The 23,219-nt window shown below is 41.9% G+C and overlaps 1 protein-coding gene across 1 annotated transcript in view; it reads left to right on the top strand.

Annotated features, from left to right (window-relative positions):
- enpp6 (ectonucleotide pyrophosphatase/phosphodiesterase 6) overlaps positions 1-22,919 on the top strand; it is a 55,914-nt gene extending 32,995 nt beyond the window's left edge. Inside the window, exons 5-8 of the mRNA XM_052020529.1 lie at positions 3,427-3,606; positions 5,689-5,826; positions 15,089-15,212; positions 17,271-22,919. Coding sequence (XP_051876489.1) covers positions 3,427-3,606; positions 5,689-5,826; positions 15,089-15,212; positions 17,271-17,476 — 648 coding nt within the window. The 3' untranslated portion in view covers positions 17,477-22,919. The remainder of the gene's footprint in view (positions 1-3,426; positions 3,607-5,688; positions 5,827-15,088; positions 15,213-17,270) is intronic.
- Positions 22,920-23,219: the final 300 nt, after the last annotated feature.

Below are 23,219 nucleotides of genomic sequence, written 5' to 3'. Positions count from 1 at the left end.
TTTTTATGTCCTTTTCATTTTTTAACCTGTGCTGAGCTTTAAACCAAGATTGCTTACTTCCACCTCTGTCCTGTTGTCCACTTTCAACTCTACCTTAAGCCTACCACTGGTAAATTATTTTTACATGTACCTTTATAATCTCCAAATTCAACTACTCTAATGGTCTCCTTACTAAATCTCTCTAGAAACTCCAACTTGGTCAAAGCCCCACTGCATACTTCCTGCCTGAATCAAGCACAGTCCTTCCCTGACGTACACTGGCTCCCTGTCTCTAACACCTTCACTTCAGAATCCTCCATTTTCTTTGTAAATCCCTTTGAGGGTTTTACCCACATATCTGCCACTTAGGGACATGGGATCAGGAGGATGCCATATAGTTTCTTGAGTCTGATCTGCCATGAGAAGAAATGTGTTGCAAGCAGTTCAGAGATATCTGTAATAGAGAAGTTGTCTTATGAGGAAAAGTTGGACAGGTTAACTTGTGTCTGCAGGAGTTCAGAAGAATGAGAGGGAACTTGAGTGAGACTTATAAAATCCTAAGGGGTCTTGACAGTTCGGATGTGGAAGAATAATTCCTCTTGTGGGAGAATCTAGAACTAGATGTCACTGTTTAAAACAGAAGCAGAGAGAGGAAGTATTTTTCTCTCAGTGAGTCATGAATCTTTGGATCAGTATTCCTCAAAGCACAATGGAAGGAGAATCCTTGGATGTCTTTAAGGTGTATTTGGATAGATTCTTGGTAAGCATGGGAGTGAAAGGCTACTGGGGTAGGTAGTACTGGGAGTTGAAAGGTTATGATCAGATCAGCCATGACCTTATTAAATAGTGGAACAGACTCCAAGGGCTGAGTAGCCTGCTTCTGCAAATATCTGTATAAAATCTTGGCTGGCCTGAGAACTAACTATATACAATTGAAACTTTGTCCTATATCTCTTAATGACTTTGATCAACATAATTCTATCAATTTCAAATTTAAAATTAACATTTGCTGTCGATTGACATCTTCAAAAGGGAATTCAACAATTCTGACATTTTTTCCCTATCTTTACCAATGATACCACCCCCTCTCCTCCATCCCCACCCCACCAGCTTCTTTGAAAACCTTGGGTCTAAATAGCCCAAAATTTTTGATTAAATCATTACTTAACCTCCCAAGTTCCTGGGAATATATCCCTGATTTGCATCATCACCTCTTATTTAACCCTTACTTAATGATACCTTCCTCTGACCTTTGCTTACATTGCAATCTCTTAGCCTAACCTGACTTCTCCCTACTCTCTGGAATTTCTGCCCACTTTTCTCTTCACTTTAAAAAAAAATTCTCAATTCCTGTCTATCATCACCAAAAGATCAGTCACCATTCCTGTACTTATTGTTCAAATTTTGTGAAGGACCTTGGGATTTGTTTTATGTTAGGCTGAGAAAATGCTGAGAATAATATCAGTTCACATATTCCAATATAAGTTCAACATGATGGTAATTTTTTTGCCACTGCACCAATAATAGCTCTTGAACCGATCATGTGCTGGAACCGAGCTTGTGAACTTGAGTCACACTGCTTGTTTTAATTAGAGAAATGGTTTGTTATTGGTGAAAGTTGGATCAGACTGCAACCATTGTTGACAGACTAAAATCGGTATGACTTAAGTTCTTGTTTTTTACATATCTCTTGCAATATTTATATTGTGACCGCAGGTTCCAGAGCATTGCTCAATATATTACTAAAATGTGTCCATTCAAAGTGACACATTATTTTATAGTGCAACAGTGTGAACCACTGTACTACTTCTTGTACTAGAATCATTGAATCAGAGAATAGTACAGCACAGAAGGAGGCCATTCAGCCCATCGTGCATATATTGGCTTTCTATCAAAGTACTTTGCTAGTTTCACCCACTGGCCCATTCTCTGCAGTCTTCCAAATTTTTTCACCCCTCTATATTAATCTAATTCCTTCTTGAGGTCCACATGGAAACTGCCTCTACCACACCTGCAGGCAATGCTTTCCAGATTCCAACAACAAGCTGTGTGGAAAAGTTTTTCCTCACGACACTCTTAAATTCTCTTCCCCTTTATTTTATACCTGTGACCTCTAATTCTTGACCGCATTAGCAAAGGGAACACCCTCCCATTATCCAATCCATCCAGACCTTTGATAAGTTTATATACTTCTAACAGTTCTCCCCTCAGCCTTCTATTCTCCAGAGAAAAGAGTCTTAGCCTCGCTAATCTATTCTTGTATCTGTAGTCCCTCATTCTACAATCCATTCTCATTAATCTTTTTTGAACCAGAAATGAATATTTTAATTGAAGCTGGACCAGTGTTTTATAAAGATTCAGCCTGACTTCCCTGGTTTTGTACTTTAGGTTTTTATTGATGAAGTTCAGAATTTTTATGTCTGATTCACTGCTTTCTCAACCTGCCCTGCCACTGTCAATGATTTGTACATGTATGCGCCAGATCTCTCTGCTCCTGTACCCCTTTTAGAGCAGTATCCTTTATTCTATATTGTTTCTCATTCTTCCTACCAAAAGGCAGCACCTCACATTACCCCTCATTAAACTACATCTGCTATGTGTCTATAAATTCCACTAGACTGTTTATATATTGCTGTAATCTATCGTTATTCTCTCCGCAGTTAACAATAATGCCAAGTTTTATATCATCTGCAGATTTGGAAACTGTGGCTTGTATCCCAAGTTTAGGTCATCTAATACAGATTAGAAAAAAGCAATTGTCCTATTACCAATACCTGGGGATTGCCACTATTCACCTTCAAAATAAAAATTCACCGAGTGAGGGTAAATGTTAAAACCAACTTTCTTTGCACTTGAGCATACCTCTTTTGAGCTCTGAAATGTCTCCATTATCTTCAGTGCGTATCAGATTCAGCTAAATGAAATGTCGCTCCTTGAGTTGATGAAGGGCAAAGAGGAGTCTGAATCCAGTGTTTCCACATCCTTGCTCCAATATTTTCAGATGCATTTCTAAAGGAGGAAGTGTATTCCCTCTTCTCCCTCCTCCCAACGGGCAAAAGATACAAAAGCCTGAAAGCATGTACCACCAGGCTCAAGGACAGCTTCTGTTCCGCTGTTATCGGACTCTTGAATGGACCCCTAGAATAATAAAATGGACTCTTGATCTCACAATCTACTTCATTATGGTCTTGCCCTTATTGTCTGCCTGCACCGCACTTTCTCTGTAACTGTAACACTTTATTCTGCATTCTGTTATTGTTTTCCCTTGTACTACCTTAACGCACTGATGTGATGAAATGATCTGTATGGATGGCATGCAAAACAAAGTTTTTCACTGTACCTTGGTACATTTGACAATAATAAATCAAATGCCAATTATTTGTTTTAAGATCTCCATATATGGAAAGTTAAACAGAACACAAAACTTACTCTTTTGTACTTTAACAGGAGGTGGGACTCCAAAATGACTTGAACGTTATTCTGTTTTCGGATCATGGAATGACAGACATTTTCTGGATGGAGCAGGTTATCGAACTTGATAGACATATAGACATGACAGATATATTGGTCATAATGGATCGAGGATCTGTGGTGAGCATATGGCCTCAAGAAGGAAAACTGAACCAGGTAGGCATTAAACAATTGTAGCACATAATCACAAGGAATTTGAGGATAAATTTTAATGTTAGCTAGTTTAGTGCATGTTGGGTAAATTTGCCAATCCCATGCTCTCAGCAGGGACATGCACTAGAAATGCTGGAATATTATGGAACTAATACATAGATTTGTCATGTATGGCTCCTTATCAAATTGTCTATGGCAACTTCATTGACACATCCCTCCCACTTTTTTGGCTTTATGTTAATCTTGTTTGTTCACTGTAAGTATGTGAAATGTCCACCTCCACCTCAGTGTATTAGCCTGTTGTCCTCTCAAGGGACTGTCATCCTATTTGCTGATTTGACCATTATCATACAAGTGTAGTGTCACGAACCAGCAACAAAAGAAACACACTGAGCAGAATTCAGTGTTAAAAACTATTTTATTAATCACTACTTATGATAATACGTAAAATAAAAGTAAAAATGTTAGTATGTTAGAATTCAAAAATGTTAAACTTTGAACGTTAACCCCAAAACTAAACTCGTCGTGTGTGTGTGTGACAAAGTCCAAAACTCCCAGTTCAGGAATGGTTCTTAAAGTTCAGTTCTGCAAGCCAAAAGGTGAAACATGAGCAAGGGCTTCTTCAACAACCACCGTTGTCAGAAGATATGACGTAGACGTAGAGAAACGTAGAGAGTAAATACGAAATCCAAATGTTCCACGATGGAACCCAAACGACACTTCAGTGTTTACTCGGTAGTGACTCCCTCACCCTGAAAAGCATCCGAATCGTGGTCGTCCACACACAAATACCTGTTTCCTTCTACAGGTCAGCAACAAAGTGAACTCCACCGGATTACTTCTAACTTCCATACATGGATTTCAGTGGCAAACACAGTTATTGTTTCTCATCCATTGATAGAGAAAACAAGCAGGCTGATGTCTCTCTCCCTTCTCTCTCTCTCTCTCTTCTTCTTCTTCTGACTTCTTCAACAACGTCATTATGTCCTTTATCTTCTATTGACGTAAGCACGCCCCACACACACATACACACACACTCTCTATCTTAAAGGGACTTTCACTGAGTCCGTAACAGTAGCGGTTAGCAAAACGCTTTACAGTGCCAGCGACCCAGGTTCAAATCTGGCCGCTGCCTGTAAGGAGTTTGTACGTTCTCCCTGTGTCTGCGTGGGTTTCCTCCGGGTGCTCCAGTTTCCTCCCACATTCCGAAGACGTACGGGTTAGGAAATTGTGGGCATGCTATGTTGGTGCTGGAAGTGTGGCAACACTTGCGGGCTGCCCCCAGAACACTATGCAAAAAGATGTATTTCACTGTGTGTTTCGATGTACATGTGACTAATAAAGGTATCTTATCTTATCTTACTTTGATAGGAACAGTTGATCAGTATTTTGAAAGGTTAATGAATGGGTTCCACTCCTGTAATGATCTGAGCATCAACACATAAGACTTTGGGGATGAATCCAGACTTGGTGGTCTCATGGTTGTTACTTCTCCAGCAATTTATATGTCTTGTGGACAGCCATACCATAGAGGTTCAGTGACAGAAACCGTTAAATTCCAACAAAAACATGGTCAGATTAGTGTGATGACCATCCTGTTTGCATTTGTTTTAAAATGTTGTTTAAAAAGCCTTTTGGTTTCTCACAGCATGGATATGAAACTTGGTACATTTTTGTGTGTGAAGGTCACAAAAATGCCTTCACAGTACAGCTGCATTACCCCTTAAACATTTGTTTATTTTAAATATGTTCTTGCTGCAGGTTCAGCTACAGGTTCCAGTAATCAACTTAGTGAAACTTGTGGAATCCTCTCTAAGACAAATACGTTCTTCCTTAAAGAAGCCAAATCTGTAAATAGTTCTTCAAGTATACACTATTCCAAAGTAGTAGGTAGTTGTAACTTTGTCAGTCTTAATTGAAAGACTGGTTCTTATAACTGAAAATAGATTACCCCACAATTAAAACAGCTTTGAATTGAAACTGTTAATTTTGTTACTCATTTAACATGATTTTTAAAAACAGTGATAGCTTGTTGAAGGTGTACCAAAGTTAACCAATTGTATATCATCTCTTTGATCTTGCCAGGTGTACAGCAGCTTGAAAAAAGTAAAGAAAATGAGCGTGTACAAGAAAAATGAAATTCCAGACCGATATCATTATAAAGGTGGAAAGTTTGTAGCACCACTTACTCTAGTTGCTCAACAAGGATGGTTTATTATTGAGGTACAGTGAAGTAAGCTCATGATTATTGTTATTCATTCACAGGATGTGATCATTTGTGGCAGTTAAGGGTCAACCATATTGATGGGTCTGGAGCCACTTAGAGCCTAGCTTGGGAAGGATGACAGATTTTTTTTCTCTGAAGGACATGAGTGAGCCAGATGGGATTTTATGACAATACAATAGTTTCATGGTTTCTGTTACTGAGCTGGCTTCTATAAAAATTCCAGCTCATTTTATGACATGACTTTGTATCCCACCATGGTACTCGGGGAATTTAATCTCTTGTCTCTGGATCACTGGTATGGACTACTTAAGTCCAGTAACTTAACCACTACACTACTCTTCCCTACGATGAAGGCAGTGCAATACTTACTTCATAAACTGACAGATTTGCATTCAGTCTTTGTGTTCCACCTATTGGGATTATTTTCCTCAGAGCATTAAAAGTGCAATATCATCGAGTTCTTGAGAAGTTTTGATGAGTAAATTGGGAGAAATCCTTCTCAGATCCAGAATGCATTACCTGAATGAATGGAGGATGCAGATTTCAATAGCGGCTTTCCAAAGGAAATCAGAAAACTAATTGTGTGGTAAAAACTTTCAGAGTTGTAGGGTCAGAGTCTCTTTGAAATACTGGCTGGAGAACAGAGGTTGAATGGTCCTTTTCTAGTTCTGTTCATTCTATGAACGTATGAAATGTTTGATTTTGTAAATGAGTTGGTGTGTTGTGTATCAGAACTAGCTTTATATTTAATTCATAGAATTCATCAACTTGCAAGAGGTTTCATCTTATCATCAACTGTTGTGCATTCCTTCAGTTGATATTGCCACTGCCATATCAAACAGTAGGAAGCTGTATTAACAGAAGATGAAAATGAGACTAGAAGTGATTTCTTTTTGCATCAAGAAATGGCAGATACTGGAAATCTGAAACAAAACCAGAAAATGCCAGAAGCACTCAGTAAGTTAGCATTATTTGCATTCTTATGCAGCCCTTCATAAGAAGAGAATTTCTATAGGTGGTTTATTGGGCTCCTACAACTTATCGGAGATGTTTGACTGCCTTAATCACAAAGCTTAATCGGTTATTTAAGCAGAGATATTTTTAACACTTGTTAGCTTTTCCATAGTTATATTCAATTGTACTGGTTCAACATTAAAGTTCCACCACTATCCATTTGAAGGTCTTCATGGTCCTGCAGCTGTTAGTGCCATTGCCTAACAGATCCAGGACCTGGATTTGATCTTGACTTGGGTGTTACCTGTGTGGAATTTGCACATTTTCCCTGAGAACATGTGGGTTTCCCCAGGGTGCTTGGGTTTCCTCCCATGACCCAAAGAATTGCTGGTAGTTAATTGGCTGTGGAACCTTACCATTTATTTTAGGGAAGAAGCATCAAAGGGCAATTGATGGACATGTGCAAGAGAGAATGTGGCTGGGGTACAGGGAAATAGGAGAGGAGGGATGAGAATCCTTTCCTAAGAGCTGGCATGAACTTAATGGGTCAAATGGCCTTCTTTATCATTATAAATATGAAAAGTGTAGCTAAAGTGAAAGTAGATCCCTTGGAAGGTGAGAAAGGGGCATTAATATTGGGTAATGTGGAAATGGCTGAAGCCTTGAATGACTACTTTGTGTCTGTCTTAATGGTGGAGGACATGTTTAACATGCCAAATAGAGATGTTACGGATGCGATGGGAGGTGAGGACCTCAATACAATCGCTGTCACTAAAGAGGTAGTGATGAGCAAACTAGTGGGCCTAAAGATAGATGTCCTCTGGTCCTGATGGGATGCATCCCAGGATACTGAAAGAAATGGCAGAGGTTATAGAAGACGCACTTGTGATAATTTACCAAAATTCTCTGGACTCTGGGCACATCTCGGCAGATTGGAAGACAGCAAATTTTATGCCACTGTTTAAAAAAGGATGTAGGCAAAAGGCAATTAACGAAAGGCCAGTTAGCTTAACGTCTGTAGTCAGGAAAATGCTTGAAGCTATCATTAAGGAAGAAATAGCGAGACATCTGGATAGAAATGGTTCCATCAGGCAGACGAAGCATGGATTCAGGATGGGCAGATCTTGTTTGACAAACTTATTGGAGTTCTTTGAGGACATAATGAGTGCAGTGGATAGAGGGGACCAGGTGGATGTTGTATACTTGAATTTCCAGAAGGCGTTCAATAAGGTGCCACATAATAGACTTAACATAAGATAAGGATGCATGGAGTTAGAGGTAGCATGGATAGAGGATTGGTTAACCAATAGAAGGCAGAGAGTTGGGGTAAATAGGTGTTTCTCTAGTTGGCAATCAGTGGTGAACAGGGTGTTGCAGGGATCGGTGCTGGGCCCACAACTGTTCACGATATACATTAACGATTTGGAAGAGGGGACTGAGTGTAGTGTATCTAAGTTTGCTGATCACACTAAATTGTGCAGTGGATGCGTAGAGTCTGCAGAGAGATATAGATAGTTTAACTAAGTGGGCAAGGGTCTGGCAGATAGAGTACAATGTTGGTAAATGTGAGGTCATCCACTTTGGAAGAAAAAATAGAAGAAAAAATTATTATTTAAATGGTGAAAGATTGCAGCATGCTGTTGTGCAGAGGGACTTGGGAGTGCTTATGCATGAATTGCAATAGGTTGGTTTGCAGTTGCAATAGGTTATCAAGAATGCTGGTCTTCATTGCTGGAGGGATTGAATTTAAGAGCAGGGAGGCTGTGCTGCAACTGTACAGGGTACTGGTGAGGCTGCACCTGGAGTACTGCATGCAGTTCTGGTCTCCTTACTTGAGGAAAGATATACTAGTTTTGGAGGTGGTGCAGAGGAAGTTCACCAGGTTGATTCTGGAGATGAGGGGGTTAGCCTATGTGGAGAAATTGAGTTGCCTGGGACTATACTTGCTGGAATTCAGAAGAATGAGAGGAGATCTTATAGAAACATATAAAGTTATGAAAGTGATAGACAAGATAGAGGCAGGAAGGTTGTTTCCACTGGTAGGTGAAACTAGAACTAGGGTACATAGCCTCAAGACTAGGGGGAGTAGATTTAGGATGGAGATGAGGAGAAACTGCTTTTCCCAGAGAGTAGTGAATCCGTGGAATTCTCTGCCCAGGGAAGCAGTAGAGACTACCTCATTAAATATATTTATGACACAGTTAGGTAGATTTTTGTATAGTAGGGGAATTAAGGGTTATGAGGAAAAATGTGGATAACGAGAGAGGTTAAGGCTAAAATAAAAGCAAAAGGAAGGACATACAAGGAAGCAAAAATTAGTGGGAAAACAGAAGACTGGGAAACTTTTAAGAACGTACAGAAAGAAACTAAGAAGGTCATTAGGAAAGAAAAGATGAATTATGAAAGGAAGTTAGCAGATACCATTCAAAAGGATACTAAGAGTTTTTTTAAATATATGAAGAGTAAAAGAGAGACACTAGTTGATATAGGACCAATTGAAAATGGTGCGGGAGAGATTATAATGGATAACAAAAGAGATGGCAGAGGAACTAACTGAGTATTTTGCATCGGTCTTCACTGTGGAGGACATCACCTGATAGGGGTCTCAGGGGATAGAACTGAGTTCAGTCAAGATTACTAGAGAGAAGGTGCTCGGGAAGCAAAATGGACTAACGTCAGATAAGTCTCCCAGACCTGATGAAGTGCACCCTCGGTTTCTGAAGGAGGTGGCTTTAGAGATTGTGGAGGCATTGGTGATAATTCTCCAGGTATCAATAAACTCTGTCATGGTTCCGGATGACTGGAGGGTTGCAAATGTAGTTCCACTGTATAAGAAAAGAGTGAGGCAGCATAGAGGAAATTACAGACCTATTAGTCTTACATCAGTGGTTGGAAAGTTATTGGAATCGATCCTCAAGGATGAGGTTATGGAATATCTAGAGGTGCAAGACAAGATAGGTCCAAGCCAGCATGGTTTCATGAAGGGAAGATCCTGCCTGACCAACCTATTGGAGTTTTTTGAGGAAATCTCAGGTAGGGTGGATAAGGGAGAGGCTGTGGATGTTGTGCATTTAGACTTTCTAAAGGCCTTCAACAAGGTGCCGCACAAGAGGCTGATTAATAAGATGAGAGCTCATGGAATTACAGGAAGGATATTAAAATAGGTGGAGCATTGGCTGATTGGCAGAAAGCAAAGGTTGGCAATAAAGGGATCCTGTTCTGGTTGGCTGCCAGTTACCAGTGGTGTTCTGCAAGGGTCGGTATTGGGGCCCTTCTTTTTACATTGTACGTCAATGATTTAGATTATGGAGTAAATGTTTTGTGGCTAAGTTTGCAGATGACACCAAGATAGGTAGAGGAGTAGGGAGTATTGAAGAAACAGGAAGGTTGCAGAGAGACTTAGATAGTTTAGGAGTATGGGCAAGGAAATGGCAGATGAGATTCAATGTTAAGAAATGTGCAGTTGTACACTTTGGAAGAAGAAATAAACGGCAGATTATTATCTAGATAGGGAGAAAATTCAAAGTACAGAAGTGCAAAGGGACTTGGGGGTCCTCGTACAGGATACCCTAAAGGTTAACCATCAGGTCGGATCGGCGGTAAAAAAAGCGAATGCTATGTTGGCATTCATTTCGAGAGGTATAGTGTATAAAAGTAAGGAAGTGTTGATGACGCTCCATGGGGCAATAGTGAGACCTCATTTGGAATACTGTGTGCAGTTTTGGGCCCCTTATTTTAGGAAGGATGTACTGATGCTGGAGAGGGTTCAGAAAAGATATACAAGGATGATTCCCAGAATGAAAGGGCTTACATACGGCTCTTGGACTGTACTCACTGGAGTACAGAAGAATGAGAGGGGACCTCATAGAAACATTTCGAATGTTGAAAGGAGTGGATCGAGCAGATGTGGCTAAGCTGTTTCCCTTGGTGGGTGAGTCCAGGACTAGAGGGCACAGTCTTAGAATTAGAGGGTACCCGTTTAGAATAGAAATAAGGAGAAATTTCTTTAGTCAGAGGGTAGTGAACTTATGGAATTCTTTGCCACATACAGCCCGATCATTGGGGATGTTTAAGGAGGAGATTGATAGGTACCTATTTAGTCAAGGTATCAAGGGATATGAGGAAAAGGCCGGAAACTGGGGCTAGATAGGAATAGTTTAGTTTAGCTCATGGAGCAGACTCAATAGTATGGTATTGGTATTGATATTGGTTTATTATTGTCACTTGTACCGAAGTACAGTGAAAAGCTTGTCTTACAAACCGATCGTACAGGTCAATTCATTACACAGTGCAGTTACATTGAGTTAGTACAGAGTGCATTGAGGTAGTACAGGTAAAAACAATAACAGTACATAGTAAAGTGTCACAGCTACAGAGAAAGTACAGTGCAATAAGGTGCAAGGTCTCAACAAAGTAGATCGTGAGGTCATAGTCCATCTCATTGTATAAGGGAACCGTTCCATAGTCTTATCACGGTGGGGTAGAAGCTGTCCTTAAGTCTGGTGGTACGTGCCCTCAGGCACCTGTATCTTCTACCTGATGGAAGAAGAGAGAATGTCCCGGGTGGGTAGGGTTTTTGATTATGCTGGCTGCTACACCTGGACAACGAGAGGTAAAGACAGAGTCCAAGGAGGGGAGACTGGTGTCTGTGATGCACAGGGCTGTTTCCACAACTCTCTGTAGCTTCTTGAGGTCCTGGGCAGAGCAGTTGCCATAGCAAGCCATGACACATCCAGATAGGATGCTTTCTATGGTGCATCGGTAAAAGTTGGTGAGAGTCAAAGGGGACAAACCAAATTTCTTTAGCTTCCTGAGGAAGTAGAGGCGCTGGTGAGCTTTCTTGGCTGTGGCATCTATGTGATTTGACCAGGACAGGCTGTTGGTGATGTTCACTCCCAGGAACTTGAAGCTCTCAACCCTCTCGACCTGAGCACCATTGATGTAGACAGGTGCATGTATACCGCCCCCTTTCCTGAAGTCAATGACCAGCTCTTTAGTTTTGTTGACATTGAGGGCAAGGTTGTTGTCATGACACCATTCCACTAAGCTCTCTATCTCCTTCCTGTATTCTGACTCATCGCTGTTTGAGATACGGCCTACAACGGTGGTATCATCTGCAAACTTGTAGATAGAGTTAGAGCAGAATCTGGCCACACAGTCATGAGTGTATAGGGAGTAGAATAGAGGGCTGAGGACACAGCCTTGTGGGGCACCAATGTTGAGAATAATCGTGCTGGAGGTATTGCTGCCTATCCTCACTGATTGTGGTCTGTTTGTTAGAAAGTCAAGGATCCAGTTACAGAGGGAGGTGTTGAGTCCTAGGTCTCGGAGTTTGGTGACAAGCTTGCTTGGAATTATTGTATTGAAGGCAGAGCTGTAGTCAATAAACAATAGTCTAACATATGTGTCTTTACTGTCCAGATGCTCCAGAGCTGAGTGTAATGCCAGGGATATGGCATCTGCTGTAAACCTGTTTCGCTGATAGGCGAATTGCAATGGGTCCAGGTTGTCTGGTAGGCTGGAGCTGATGAGTGCCATGACCAACCTCTCAAAGCACTTCATGATGGTGGATGTCAGAGCCACTGGTCTGTAGTCATTGAGGCATGTTACCTTGCCTTTCTTTGGTACCAGAATGACAGTGGTCTTCTTAAAACAGGAGGGAACCTGAGATTGAAGCAGGGAGAGGTTGAATATGTCTGCAAATACTTCTGCCAGCTGATCAGCACTAGATTTGAGCACATGGCCCGGGACACCATCTGGGCCAGGTGCTTTCCTTGTGTTCACTCTCCGGAAGACTGATCTTACGTCCTCCACCGTGATCACAGGTTCAGCTGCATTGGTGGCTGTCAGGGTGGATGGTGACAATCCACTTCCCTTTTGTTCAAAACGTGCATAGAATGCATTAGGTTCATCAGGAAGGGATGCGCTGTTGTTAGCTATGCAGCCCGACTTCGTCTTGTAGCCTGTTATGACATGTAAGCCCTGCCATAACTGGCGGCTGGTCAGGGACTCTATTTTGAGTTAGTATTGCCTCTTGGCATCCCTGATAGCTTTTCGAAGGTCATACCTCGATTTCTTGTACAGATCAGGATCACCAGATTTGTGTGCAGCAGTCCTCTCCTTCAGTAGGGAGTGGATCTCCTGGGATGGGCGTGAATGGGAGTGGATGGGCCAAATAGCCTACTTCTGCTCCTTTGTCTTGTGATCTTGTGAAAAGGCAGGTAGGTGGAGCTGAGTCCATGGCCAGATCAGCCATGATCTTAGTGAATGGTGGAGCAGGCTCGACGGGCCAAATGACATACTCCTGCTCCTATTTCTTATGTTCTTTTAAGGTATAAAGAGACTAATATGGAAGTAAGGAGGACCAATAATTTTGATTTGTGAAGCTATAGACAAATGGACTTTGGACAGCTGGATGCAGCATATGAAAGACAGTTATAAACTGTTAGCCACATATATCCCAGTACATTGTGAGTGCTCAGTTTTTAACCAGCCTGTGCACATACATGCCAAAGCACTAACTCAAACAGCAATGCATTTGTCATTGCCTTGCCAGGTCTAAACAGTCTGCAGGCTGTAGCATTGACTGATCTACATTCTGAATAAAAAAAAGGCTGTAGATTTTCTACTGGCATCCTAGAGGTAGAATTCTTGATGGGAGAAAGGATTGCCAGTTGTAAGATTTAACGGATCCGCTGAATGATTGCCTGTGACTAATTTCTTTCAGTTCTTCTCCTTTCTTTGTATTTGTCAAATATGTTTTCATTTAAGTTGCTTTAAATTCCTGGGTGTTAACATATCAGATGATCTGTCCTGGGCCCAGCACATAGATGCAATCATAAGGAAAGTGTCTTTCTTAGAAGGTTAAGGAGGTTTGGCTTGTCACCAAACACTCTTAGCAAACTTCTACAGAGTATCCTGACTGGTTGCATCGTGGTCTGGTACGGCAGTTCGAATATGCAGGAACGTAAGAAGCTGCAGAGAATAGTGGACTCTGCCCAATACATCATGGGCACATTCCTCCCCACCATTGGCTAGAATCTATAGAAGGCGTTGTCTCAAGAAAGCAACATCCATCATCAAAGATCCCCACCACCATTGGCCCATGTCATCTTCTCGTAGCTACCATTAGGCAGGAGGTACAGAAGCCTGAAGTACCACACCATCAGGTTCAAGAACGGCTATTTCTCTCCAACCATTCGGTTCTTGAACCGACCAGCAAAACCCTAATCACCACTACAGTTTAGCAACACCATGACCATTCTGATCACTTGTACTAAAATCGACTTTGATTTTTCTTGTTCTAATTGTGTTTTTTTGTCTTGTAAAAGTTGTGTATAATTTATGTTTAATTTATATTTTTCTTGTAAATGCTGCTTATACAATGCTGTGTGCCTGTGATGCTGCTGCAAGTAAGTTTTTCATTGCACCTGTGCATACATGTACTTGTGCATATGACAATAAACGTGACTTTGTCTTTGATTTATATCCCCTATTTTATGGGCTGGTAAAGCTTCCTGTCCAGCATTGAATTACTTACATCCACCTGCTCAGCTGTCTAGTTACAGAGGGAACACATACACAAGCCAGGCTCCTCCTACATGCAATCTCATCCCAAGAAAACGCTCCCTTACTTATCTTTGGATACATGTGCATTCCCCCTTTTCCACAATCCTGCTTCCTGGCTCTGCTATGACTCAGCTGTGTTTTTTTGTGTGGTTGAGTTTGCTAGCAGCACTGAATTGCCTCATGTTTATAATTCAAGAATATACAACTGAGGGTGACATGACACATCTGATAAGACAGTCTTCACTTTGTGGTTCAATGGTTTTAATGTAGCTTCACTTGCATTTTTTATCTGTCCTAAGTCCACAATTTTTCTTTCAATCAAGCTCAGCTCGCCTACATTCACAATCCGTTGTTTGTGCATGCGTATGTATATCAGAGTATAATAATATTTCTCACAATAGAAGGAGACTGTCATGACCTATGACACCAACAACTTTCCATCCAAAAGGTGCCCAGCCTGTCAGTCAGGCTGTCTATGGGTGGGAACATTCTGCAGACAATTCAGGAATCATATTCTTCAGGATTTTTCCAATCTCACAACCACCCGTTGCACAGAACTCACCGCCAGCCTAAAATGCAGGCCAGTGTTTGCTGGAGACAAAAAAAATCTTTATGTATCTTTCAACTGTGCTGAAATAATTAGAGCTTCAGTTATATATGTGTTGATGCAATGAAAATCACAGTAAAACGATCTTTTCCAGCAGCTCAAGGTCACAGGTGTTTATTTTCTTTCAGAATATACAAAAACTGCCTTATTGGAGAAACGAAACAGGGAGCAAAAACGGTTGGCAGCATGGATGGCATGGCTATGACAATGAGCTGATGGACATGAAAGGATTCTTTCTGGCATACGGACCAGGTAACATCACATGCAATGCCCTGGTTGTCATCTGATATCCAAAACTGAATTCTACATCGCAACATTTAAATCCAGCAAAAGAACTTACATTTATCTGATAATTCCATGACAAATAGTGGAATGGAATGCATTTTAGCAAAGGAAGGGGGGGTCAACATAGAGCAATGTGTGAAGGAACTTTGAAGGTCAGAGAGAAGGATTTTTAAGGTGTAGCGACTCACCGCACCGGCATCGAACCGGCTCCTGACATCGCGACGTTGTCGGAGGCCCCGATCCAAGATGGCGCGGGGCCCTCCTTCTTCCCCAGCGTTGGGCTGGGAAAGCCCGCAGGCGGGAAGGTCAGGTGACCCGCACATGATGTCAGCGCGGGAACTGTAGCGCGGGAAGTTTTCGGCTATTAAAGGCGCACTGCGCCCCAGTCGGCATTCGACCTCTGATTTCGAAACCAGCGACTCTCTGTCTTCATTTTGTAGTGTGTTTCTAGCCGCTACAAAGGATACTTTTGAAAAATTGGAGATTGTGAAGCAAAGCAGATTTGAAAGGGAATTCTACAAGATGGAATGTCATGCCAGATAGATTTATTAGTTCCAGTCATAACACTCTCTCAAACTGCCAACCGTTTAGCTATTTTTCTGGATTTCTGCTGCAGTTACTGATCTGTTCACCTTGTCTCTACTTTTGATGTCCTTGTCCCAATTTAAACTTTGGTCTCCTCCTCCTTGGTCACCATCATTGTTTTTGATGTTAAAAAGAGAGCTAGAACCAGAAATAATTCTATTCTGTGGTTAATCACTCTGAAGCTGCTTACTGACAACATCAGGAGAAAACAACTAGTTTCAGTGAAACAAAAATGCTTGAAACAGAGACCTTCAGTATTTTGGCCATGTTATTTTCATTCTCTGCCTTAGGAAGCATTTAAAACCCATTCTTAATTTATCAAGTAGGGGTGAACTTCCTTCCTGACGCACTGCAGTGTCAGTGGTGTCAGTACCCACAGTACTGCTGAGGGTAGGAGCTTCAGTAAGGAATAGCAATGTATTTAAAAGTCAGGAGGGTGTGTGACTTGGCCATGGTATTCTCATGTACCTGATTCCCTTGTAAATGTATAGAGGTCCTCTCCAGCTTACAAATGCTCGATTTATGTACAGTCGGTACATATGAACGAGCCTTTGGGAGACCGGTGGAGTGGATTTGCCGGCTGCTGTGGGGCTGCAGGTGACTGTTCTTGACACCAGCTGGAATTTTGTCACATCGAACCAAAGAAGAATACTTTCTAGTTAACATGTTGATGTCCACTTTGTGAATCCTGTTCAGAGACACACTGTCTGGGCCAGTAGAAGTGTCCTTTTTAAAACACTCAATAGCATTTAAAGCCTTGTCTTTTAAAAAAATATCATTAATAGCCTGAGATAGGCTCGGGCTAAATTTGTTACTATCAGCTTTATTATTAAGAATGGCAAAACGAGATTTAAAATGCTTCTGCAGGCTACCTGTTCCTATGGGACAACCCATCTCCACAGGCATCTTCCACCATGTGGGAACTTGGTTCACAGCCACACTTCTGACTTACGAACTGTTAGGGTTGCAAACAATTCTCAGGAATGGAACCCTGCCATAATCTGGAGAGGATCTGTATGGTAGAGGCCTTGGTTTGGGAGGACTATTTAAGAAGACTTGGTGTGTTGCTGCGGTTCATTTTGTAGATGGAACATACTCTGAAAATGTTTTACCAGTGGAGGGAGGGGCAAATATTTTGGGTGGTGCCAATCTAGCAGCCTATTTTGTACTGGATGGAGTCACTCTCCTTTAAGTGTGCTGGAGTTACATAAATCCAGGAAAGTGGAGAATATTCCATCATTCTCCTGATATAGTTTGTAGATGTTTGAAATGGTTTGGGTGTCGGGAGATGAAAGTGAAATACTTAACAGCCTCGATCAATATAACAGAAGGGCTAACCCTTTACTGGAACATAATTTTTTTTAATATTACATAATATTTTGACAATGGTCAATGCTTCAAAATAAGTTTTAAACTAAATCTGTGTTATGTGTTGTTCAGATTTCAGAATGAATCACAAGGTTCCTCCGATTAGGGTGGTTGACGTGTATAATGTCATGTGTCACGTTGCTGGAATGAAGCCATTGCCAAACAATGGTTCCTGGCCCCAAGTGGAGTTAATGCTGAAAAACAAGGACATTGTGACCTTCAGGGCAGAAGCTAGTATCACCATGATGACAGTAATGCTCGCCTGGATCCTTTTCTAAAGTGTTTTAAAGTCCTTTCTAATTTTTTAATTTTAATCAAAATTTTTGAATTTTGGCAAGATTGTTGTATTTGGTTATTTTTCCATTTGCTTCTAACATTGAATTATGTAATGAAACCTTGCACTTGTGTTTCTTTTAAATTATATTTTTGGGGAAAGATATATTCTAAGACTTTGAATTTCAACACAACAATTGCTTAAGTAGCATTAGTGAAAATGACTTAAATGATAATTTATTGCTTACAAGGAGGAAGATGGCTACCTTCAGGTAAAGGGTTCCCTTTCAAGGTTGAACATTTGCATTGTGTTTATACCCCAAATACACTTACTGTGAAGGTTACACCTCTCTTGATAACTGTTCACATGGAGTGGATCATGATAATGGTTCAGCTGTATCTCAGTTGGATTGCACTCACCTCTAAGACTGCTGGTTCAAGTCCTACTCCAGAGACTTGAGCACAAAGTTTTTAAACCTGCACTTCAGAGCAGGGCTGAGGGAGTGTGTTACCCTTGCTATCCTTTGGATGAGACATTAAACTGAGGCCCTGTCTGCTTTCAAATAAAAGATCCCAAAATATCCTTTTGAACTGAGGAGTTGTCCCTCATGTCTTGCACAATGTTTAGAATCAGAATCAGAATGATGGAGCTGGCTGAGTCTACAATGCTTTGCAGCCTCTTGCGATCCTGTGCATTGGAGCCTCCATAACAGGCTTTGATGCAACCAGTCAGTATGGTCTCCACTGTACATCTATAGAAATTTGCAAGAGTCTTTGGTGACATACCAAATCTCCTCAAACTCCTAACGAAGTAGAGCTGCTGGCATGCCTTCTTCATGATTGCATCAATGTGTTGGGCCCAGGATAGATCCTCTGAGATATTGACGCCCAGGAACTTGAAGCTGCTCACCCTTTCCACCATTGACCCCTCAATGAGGACGGGTGTGTGTTCTCCTGATTTCCCCTTCCTGAGTCCACAATCAGTTCCTTGGTCTTGCTGATGTTGAGTGCGACACATTGTTGTGACACCACTCAACCAGCTGACCTATCTCACTCCTGTACGCCTCCTTGTCACTATCTGAGATTCTGCCAACAAGAGTAGTGTCATTGGCAAATTTATAGATGGCATTTGAGCTGTGCCTTGCCACACAGTCATAAGTGTAGAGACAGTAGAGCAGTGGGCTAAGCATGCATCCTTGAAGTGCACCTGTGTTGACTGTCAGTGAGGAGATGTTGTTACTGATCTGCACTGACTGTGGTCTCCCAATAAGGAAGTCAAGGATCTAGTTGCAGAGGGAGGTACGGAGGCCCAGGTTTTGAAGCTTGTTGATTAGTACTGAGGGGATGATTGTTTTGAATCAACATGACAAAAACATTTTCTACTCATTATTGCAGTGTTGTTCTTGGGAACACTACCGACCCATGTTCCCGACATTGTGCTAACAGTCCCAATCCCTGATCCAGGCCAAACACTGGGCCAACATTCTACAGCTGCACGCCTTTCTCACATACCTGACCTCCAGCTCCCAGCCACATACCCGGACCATGCTCCTGACTCGTGGCTCCAGCCACATACATGGCCCACGCTCCTGACCACACACCTAGCCCACATTCCTAATACCTGGCTCAAGCTGCATGCACATCTCATGATCCTGATCCCTAGCTCCAGCCACACACTGGGGCCCACGCTCTTGGTCCCTGGCTCCCAGCCTTTGTATCTGGGCACACACCCAGCCCACGCTCCCCACCCTCGCCTCCGGCTGTGTACCCAGCCCACATTCCTGATCCCAAATACCAGCTGCCCACCAGGTCCACGTTCCCAACCTATGGCTCCGGCCACACAGCCAGCCCATGTTCCTGACCACTGGCTTCAGATGCACACACGGCCCACCTTCCTAACCCCCGGCTTAGCCAATGCCCAAGGTTAAGTTAGTACACAAGATTATGTGAGCTAGCGCTGTGGTGGGAACTGGGAGCTTGTGAGAAATGAGTAACTTCAGGACCTGGAATGTCAGGACCCTTGTGGACAATTCCAACAGAGACAGATCTAAACACCCTTCTGCTCTCATAGCACAGGTACTCAGATGCTTTGGATTGATATCACCATACTGAGCAAGCAGCTATGGCCAGAGGGGGCCAGTTTAAAGAATGAGGTGACAGGCACACCTTATTCTGGATGGGCAAACTAGAAAAGGAACGCTGTCTTCACAGAGTAAGTTCACCAAAAAAAAACGAGCTGTCCATTATCTCCCTGCAGAGTTATCAAGTGTTTTATCCCCTTTCTGCTCACTCGAAATACATTGGGTTGGCCATATCGTTTGCATGACCACCAGACTCCTGAAACACACTCTATTCTGAGCTCTGTTATTGGAGAAGGTTACCAGGCAGACAGAGAAAATAAATTCAAGGATGTGCTCGAAGTTTCCTTGAAGAAGTGCAACATCCCGACCAACTGCTGAGAACCTCTGGCCCAAGACCACTCAGTGAGAAGAAGGAGCATTAGGGAAGTTAATGAGAAGCTATCCAGCTGCCTGCTCCTTCAGCCACCTCCTGCTCCATCTGTGAAAGGCTTTGCTGTTCCCATAATGGCCTTATTACCTCAGAAGCCACAAAACCGAGTGAACGCAAGTCAGCCTCGATCCTGAGAGACTGCCGAAGATGGAGAAGAAGTTGTTCACGAGATCTTCTTGTGCATAAATAGGCAGTCATGTTTCCTAAATTGCACCACTGCATTGAAATTACATCATTGGCTCAGCTAACCGAAGGCCATGAAAGTTGCTATGTAAATGCAAATATTTCTCCTTTTTGGTGGGGACTCCGGCAGAATTTTTCCCCAGCAAGCCAGATCCTTGGCCAGCACAGGGTGACAACCTTGGCCTTTTATTCTATTCCAAGTAAGTTGTACGTGAGGATCAATTTTGTCTTGATGAAAGGTGAAAAATTGCAAGATACATCATCCCAGAGCATGCACCAGTCACAGGACAGCTTTCATTGATGCTGCCTGCCTTGCTGATGCAAAATTCCCGACTGTGCTGTAGGTAAGTTTGTTCATTGTTAAAAAAAGGATGCTTCAAGAGTGTCTCCAGTGTGTCTGTGGAGAACAATGAGGCATGGGGAAATGTTCCAGAGCCACTGGGAGGTGGAGAGCAAAATAATGGAAAAGACACCCAAGGAAAAACAAAACAGAGGGAAACAAATCAAAGAAAGAGGCCTGTTCCAGGCTGGTTCAACAATCCGATGACTATGAGTGCAGAGAAGCTCATCGCAGTTACCCTGATGAAGGGTTGTCAGAGAAACCTGGAATCTTTCTAATTTATGTCCCTTCAAATGAACCTGTGCATTAGGAAAGCAACTTCATCTTAAAGAAGCTGACAGGTGTTTTTGAAATTGAATACTCCACTGAATACTTAAATTATCAGACCATTCAATAGAAAATGAACATCACCCTTCCTGAACAGTGCCTCATTGATCTCGGCTCTCCAAATCAGACCTCGGAAATTGTAACAACAATAAATGGATTGAATGCTGCCAAAGCACTGATTGGTTTCTTGCTGAATTCTATAAAGTTTTTCATTCCAAGCTAAACGTCATTGTTGTTGGAACAACTCCTCCATGCGCAATAACCGAGTGAAGTGGCAATCGTGTACCTCTGGTCCTCTGGTTCGGCTTCCCAGTCCAGCTCTCAGGAGCTGCACGTTGAGCATTTTGAGCATTGTTGCACTTTGGCCTTGAATGAGAGGTTCCTCATGCTCTAAAGCATCTTCTTATGAGGAGAAAATTTTCTTGGTCCCAGAGTCTAACCATAAACCTTGACACTTTGAAACTTATGTAAAACACACACAGCATCTATATTCATTTGATCTGGACAGAGAGGGCAGTTTACTTTTGCCATTTCCCACATGGACAAGTGTCATTGAATGTTCTGCTTTAGCTCATCCAATCATTCCAGCTGACCATGAACAAGCCCAGGCTGCCAACATTCAAAGCTGGCTATAACTGCAAAAAGCTTGGATGCTTCTGCTAAGACTGTCAGCTCTTGGGCCTGGAAATTCCCAACCCATTCCCTCACTTATTAACCCTAGATAACCTGTCCTGTGTAAGCTGCATATAATTACTGTCATGTTAGTAATCTGAAAGGATGCCTAACCCTAGCTGGCCTTCCAGCCTTCTCCCCAGTCTAGTGAAACAAAGAACCTGTGGAAAGAACATCAACACTGGCAATCAACTTCTTCACTCTTGTATTATCCTGTCCTTCTGATAAATTGAAAGCGAACGCTCCTTCCAGGAGCCAGTAACTTATTGCTAACTTCAGCAAGTTCTGTCCTCTCAACATCTGTTGGTGCTCAGCCTGCAGACACCTTTGGTGACACAACAGTGGTGCAGCAGGTAGAGCTGCTGCCTCACAGCTCCAGAGACCCAGTTTCAGTTCTGACCTCTGGTGCCGTCTGCATGGAGCTTGCATGTTCTCCCTGTTACTGCGTTGGTTTTAAGATGGTGCAGCAGCACAGCTGCTTCACAAATTCAGCAATCCAGGTTCAATCCTGTGTGGAGTTTGCTGTGGAACGATTTTTACTAAATTGGGCATTGCAGCCGGCCAGTCCCCCACCAGGGAGAGAGTATGACGTGCTCCCTGTGTCTGCGTGAGTTTCCTCTGGGTGCTCCAGTTTCCTCCCACATTCAAAGACTTGCAGGTTGAAAGGTTAACTGACCACTGTAAATGGTCCCAACTATGTGCATGAGTGGGTAGAATTTGGGGGCAGTTGATGGGAATGTGGCAAGAATAAACTGGGATTAGTATAGGATTAGCGTAAATGGATGGTCCTCTGATTCTGAATGAATGTGTCCACTCAAACTTACCTACTGACTCAGACTTCAAGTTCCAACCAACCATCAGGGATTGACACACAGGCCACACGGACGTTCATCTGATCTACTCACCTGTGGTCTCAGACACAAGGAACATCTGAAATTTAAAGGCCAGTACAACTGGGGTGTTCCTGTATTGTGGTGAAACTCTCCTTCTCCCAGCATACGTGGTGGGACAAGTGCTAATCAGAACACTTAATGTATAGATTCTCTCTGAAATTGGGAAGAGTTGCTGAGTAAAGGCATGAAGGCTCCTACATCCCCTCTACCACTCTCTCATCATGTCCTCTCTGGTCCTGAATTGTTAAGAATATACAAGACTGCTTCATCAATGTGAAATGTGTTTTATTCTTTTGATAGATAAAAATTAATTAAATTAGTGGAATCTGGATTGTTATCATTACAACTGTCTCTGTTTTACCAATCAAACTTACAAGATGCTGGTTTGTAGTGATTAACTTATCGAAAAATGAACTTCTTAAATTAAAAACAAGTTGCTAGAAAGAATGGATAATTTGTCACAGAATTTATCATAAAACTGTTTCATTGTTCAATTTGAATTAAATGCAAATATTTACACAAGTTAATCTGATAATTTTGATTTCATATTCTCCGTTGATTTTATATTTACTGACATCACTTCCTATCAAAATTAAAAGGAACAGAAGCCTAGAAACTGGGTTTCACCCTTTTATGGTGCTTTATGCTGTAATTGCATTTCACACTGACATAATTTTTTTGTTTATTTTTTTGGTCTATATTTTAGATCTGGTGTTATGTAATGAGAAAAGGTCAATTGATGACTCAGTAGTAGTTAAGGCTCTTTTAAAGAACAAAAATCATGATTGAATTTTATAAAAACATTGAAAGTGATTTAGTTCA

This window comes from Pristis pectinata, chromosome 7, assembly GCF_009764475.1.
Source record: "Pristis pectinata isolate sPriPec2 chromosome 7, sPriPec2.1.pri, whole genome shotgun sequence".
In the NCBI taxonomy this organism is placed as follows: Eukaryota; Metazoa; Chordata; class Chondrichthyes; order Rhinopristiformes; family Pristidae; genus Pristis; species Pristis pectinata.
Note: the sequence above shows the minus strand (reverse complement) of the source record. Positions and strands in the feature narration are given on the sequence as shown.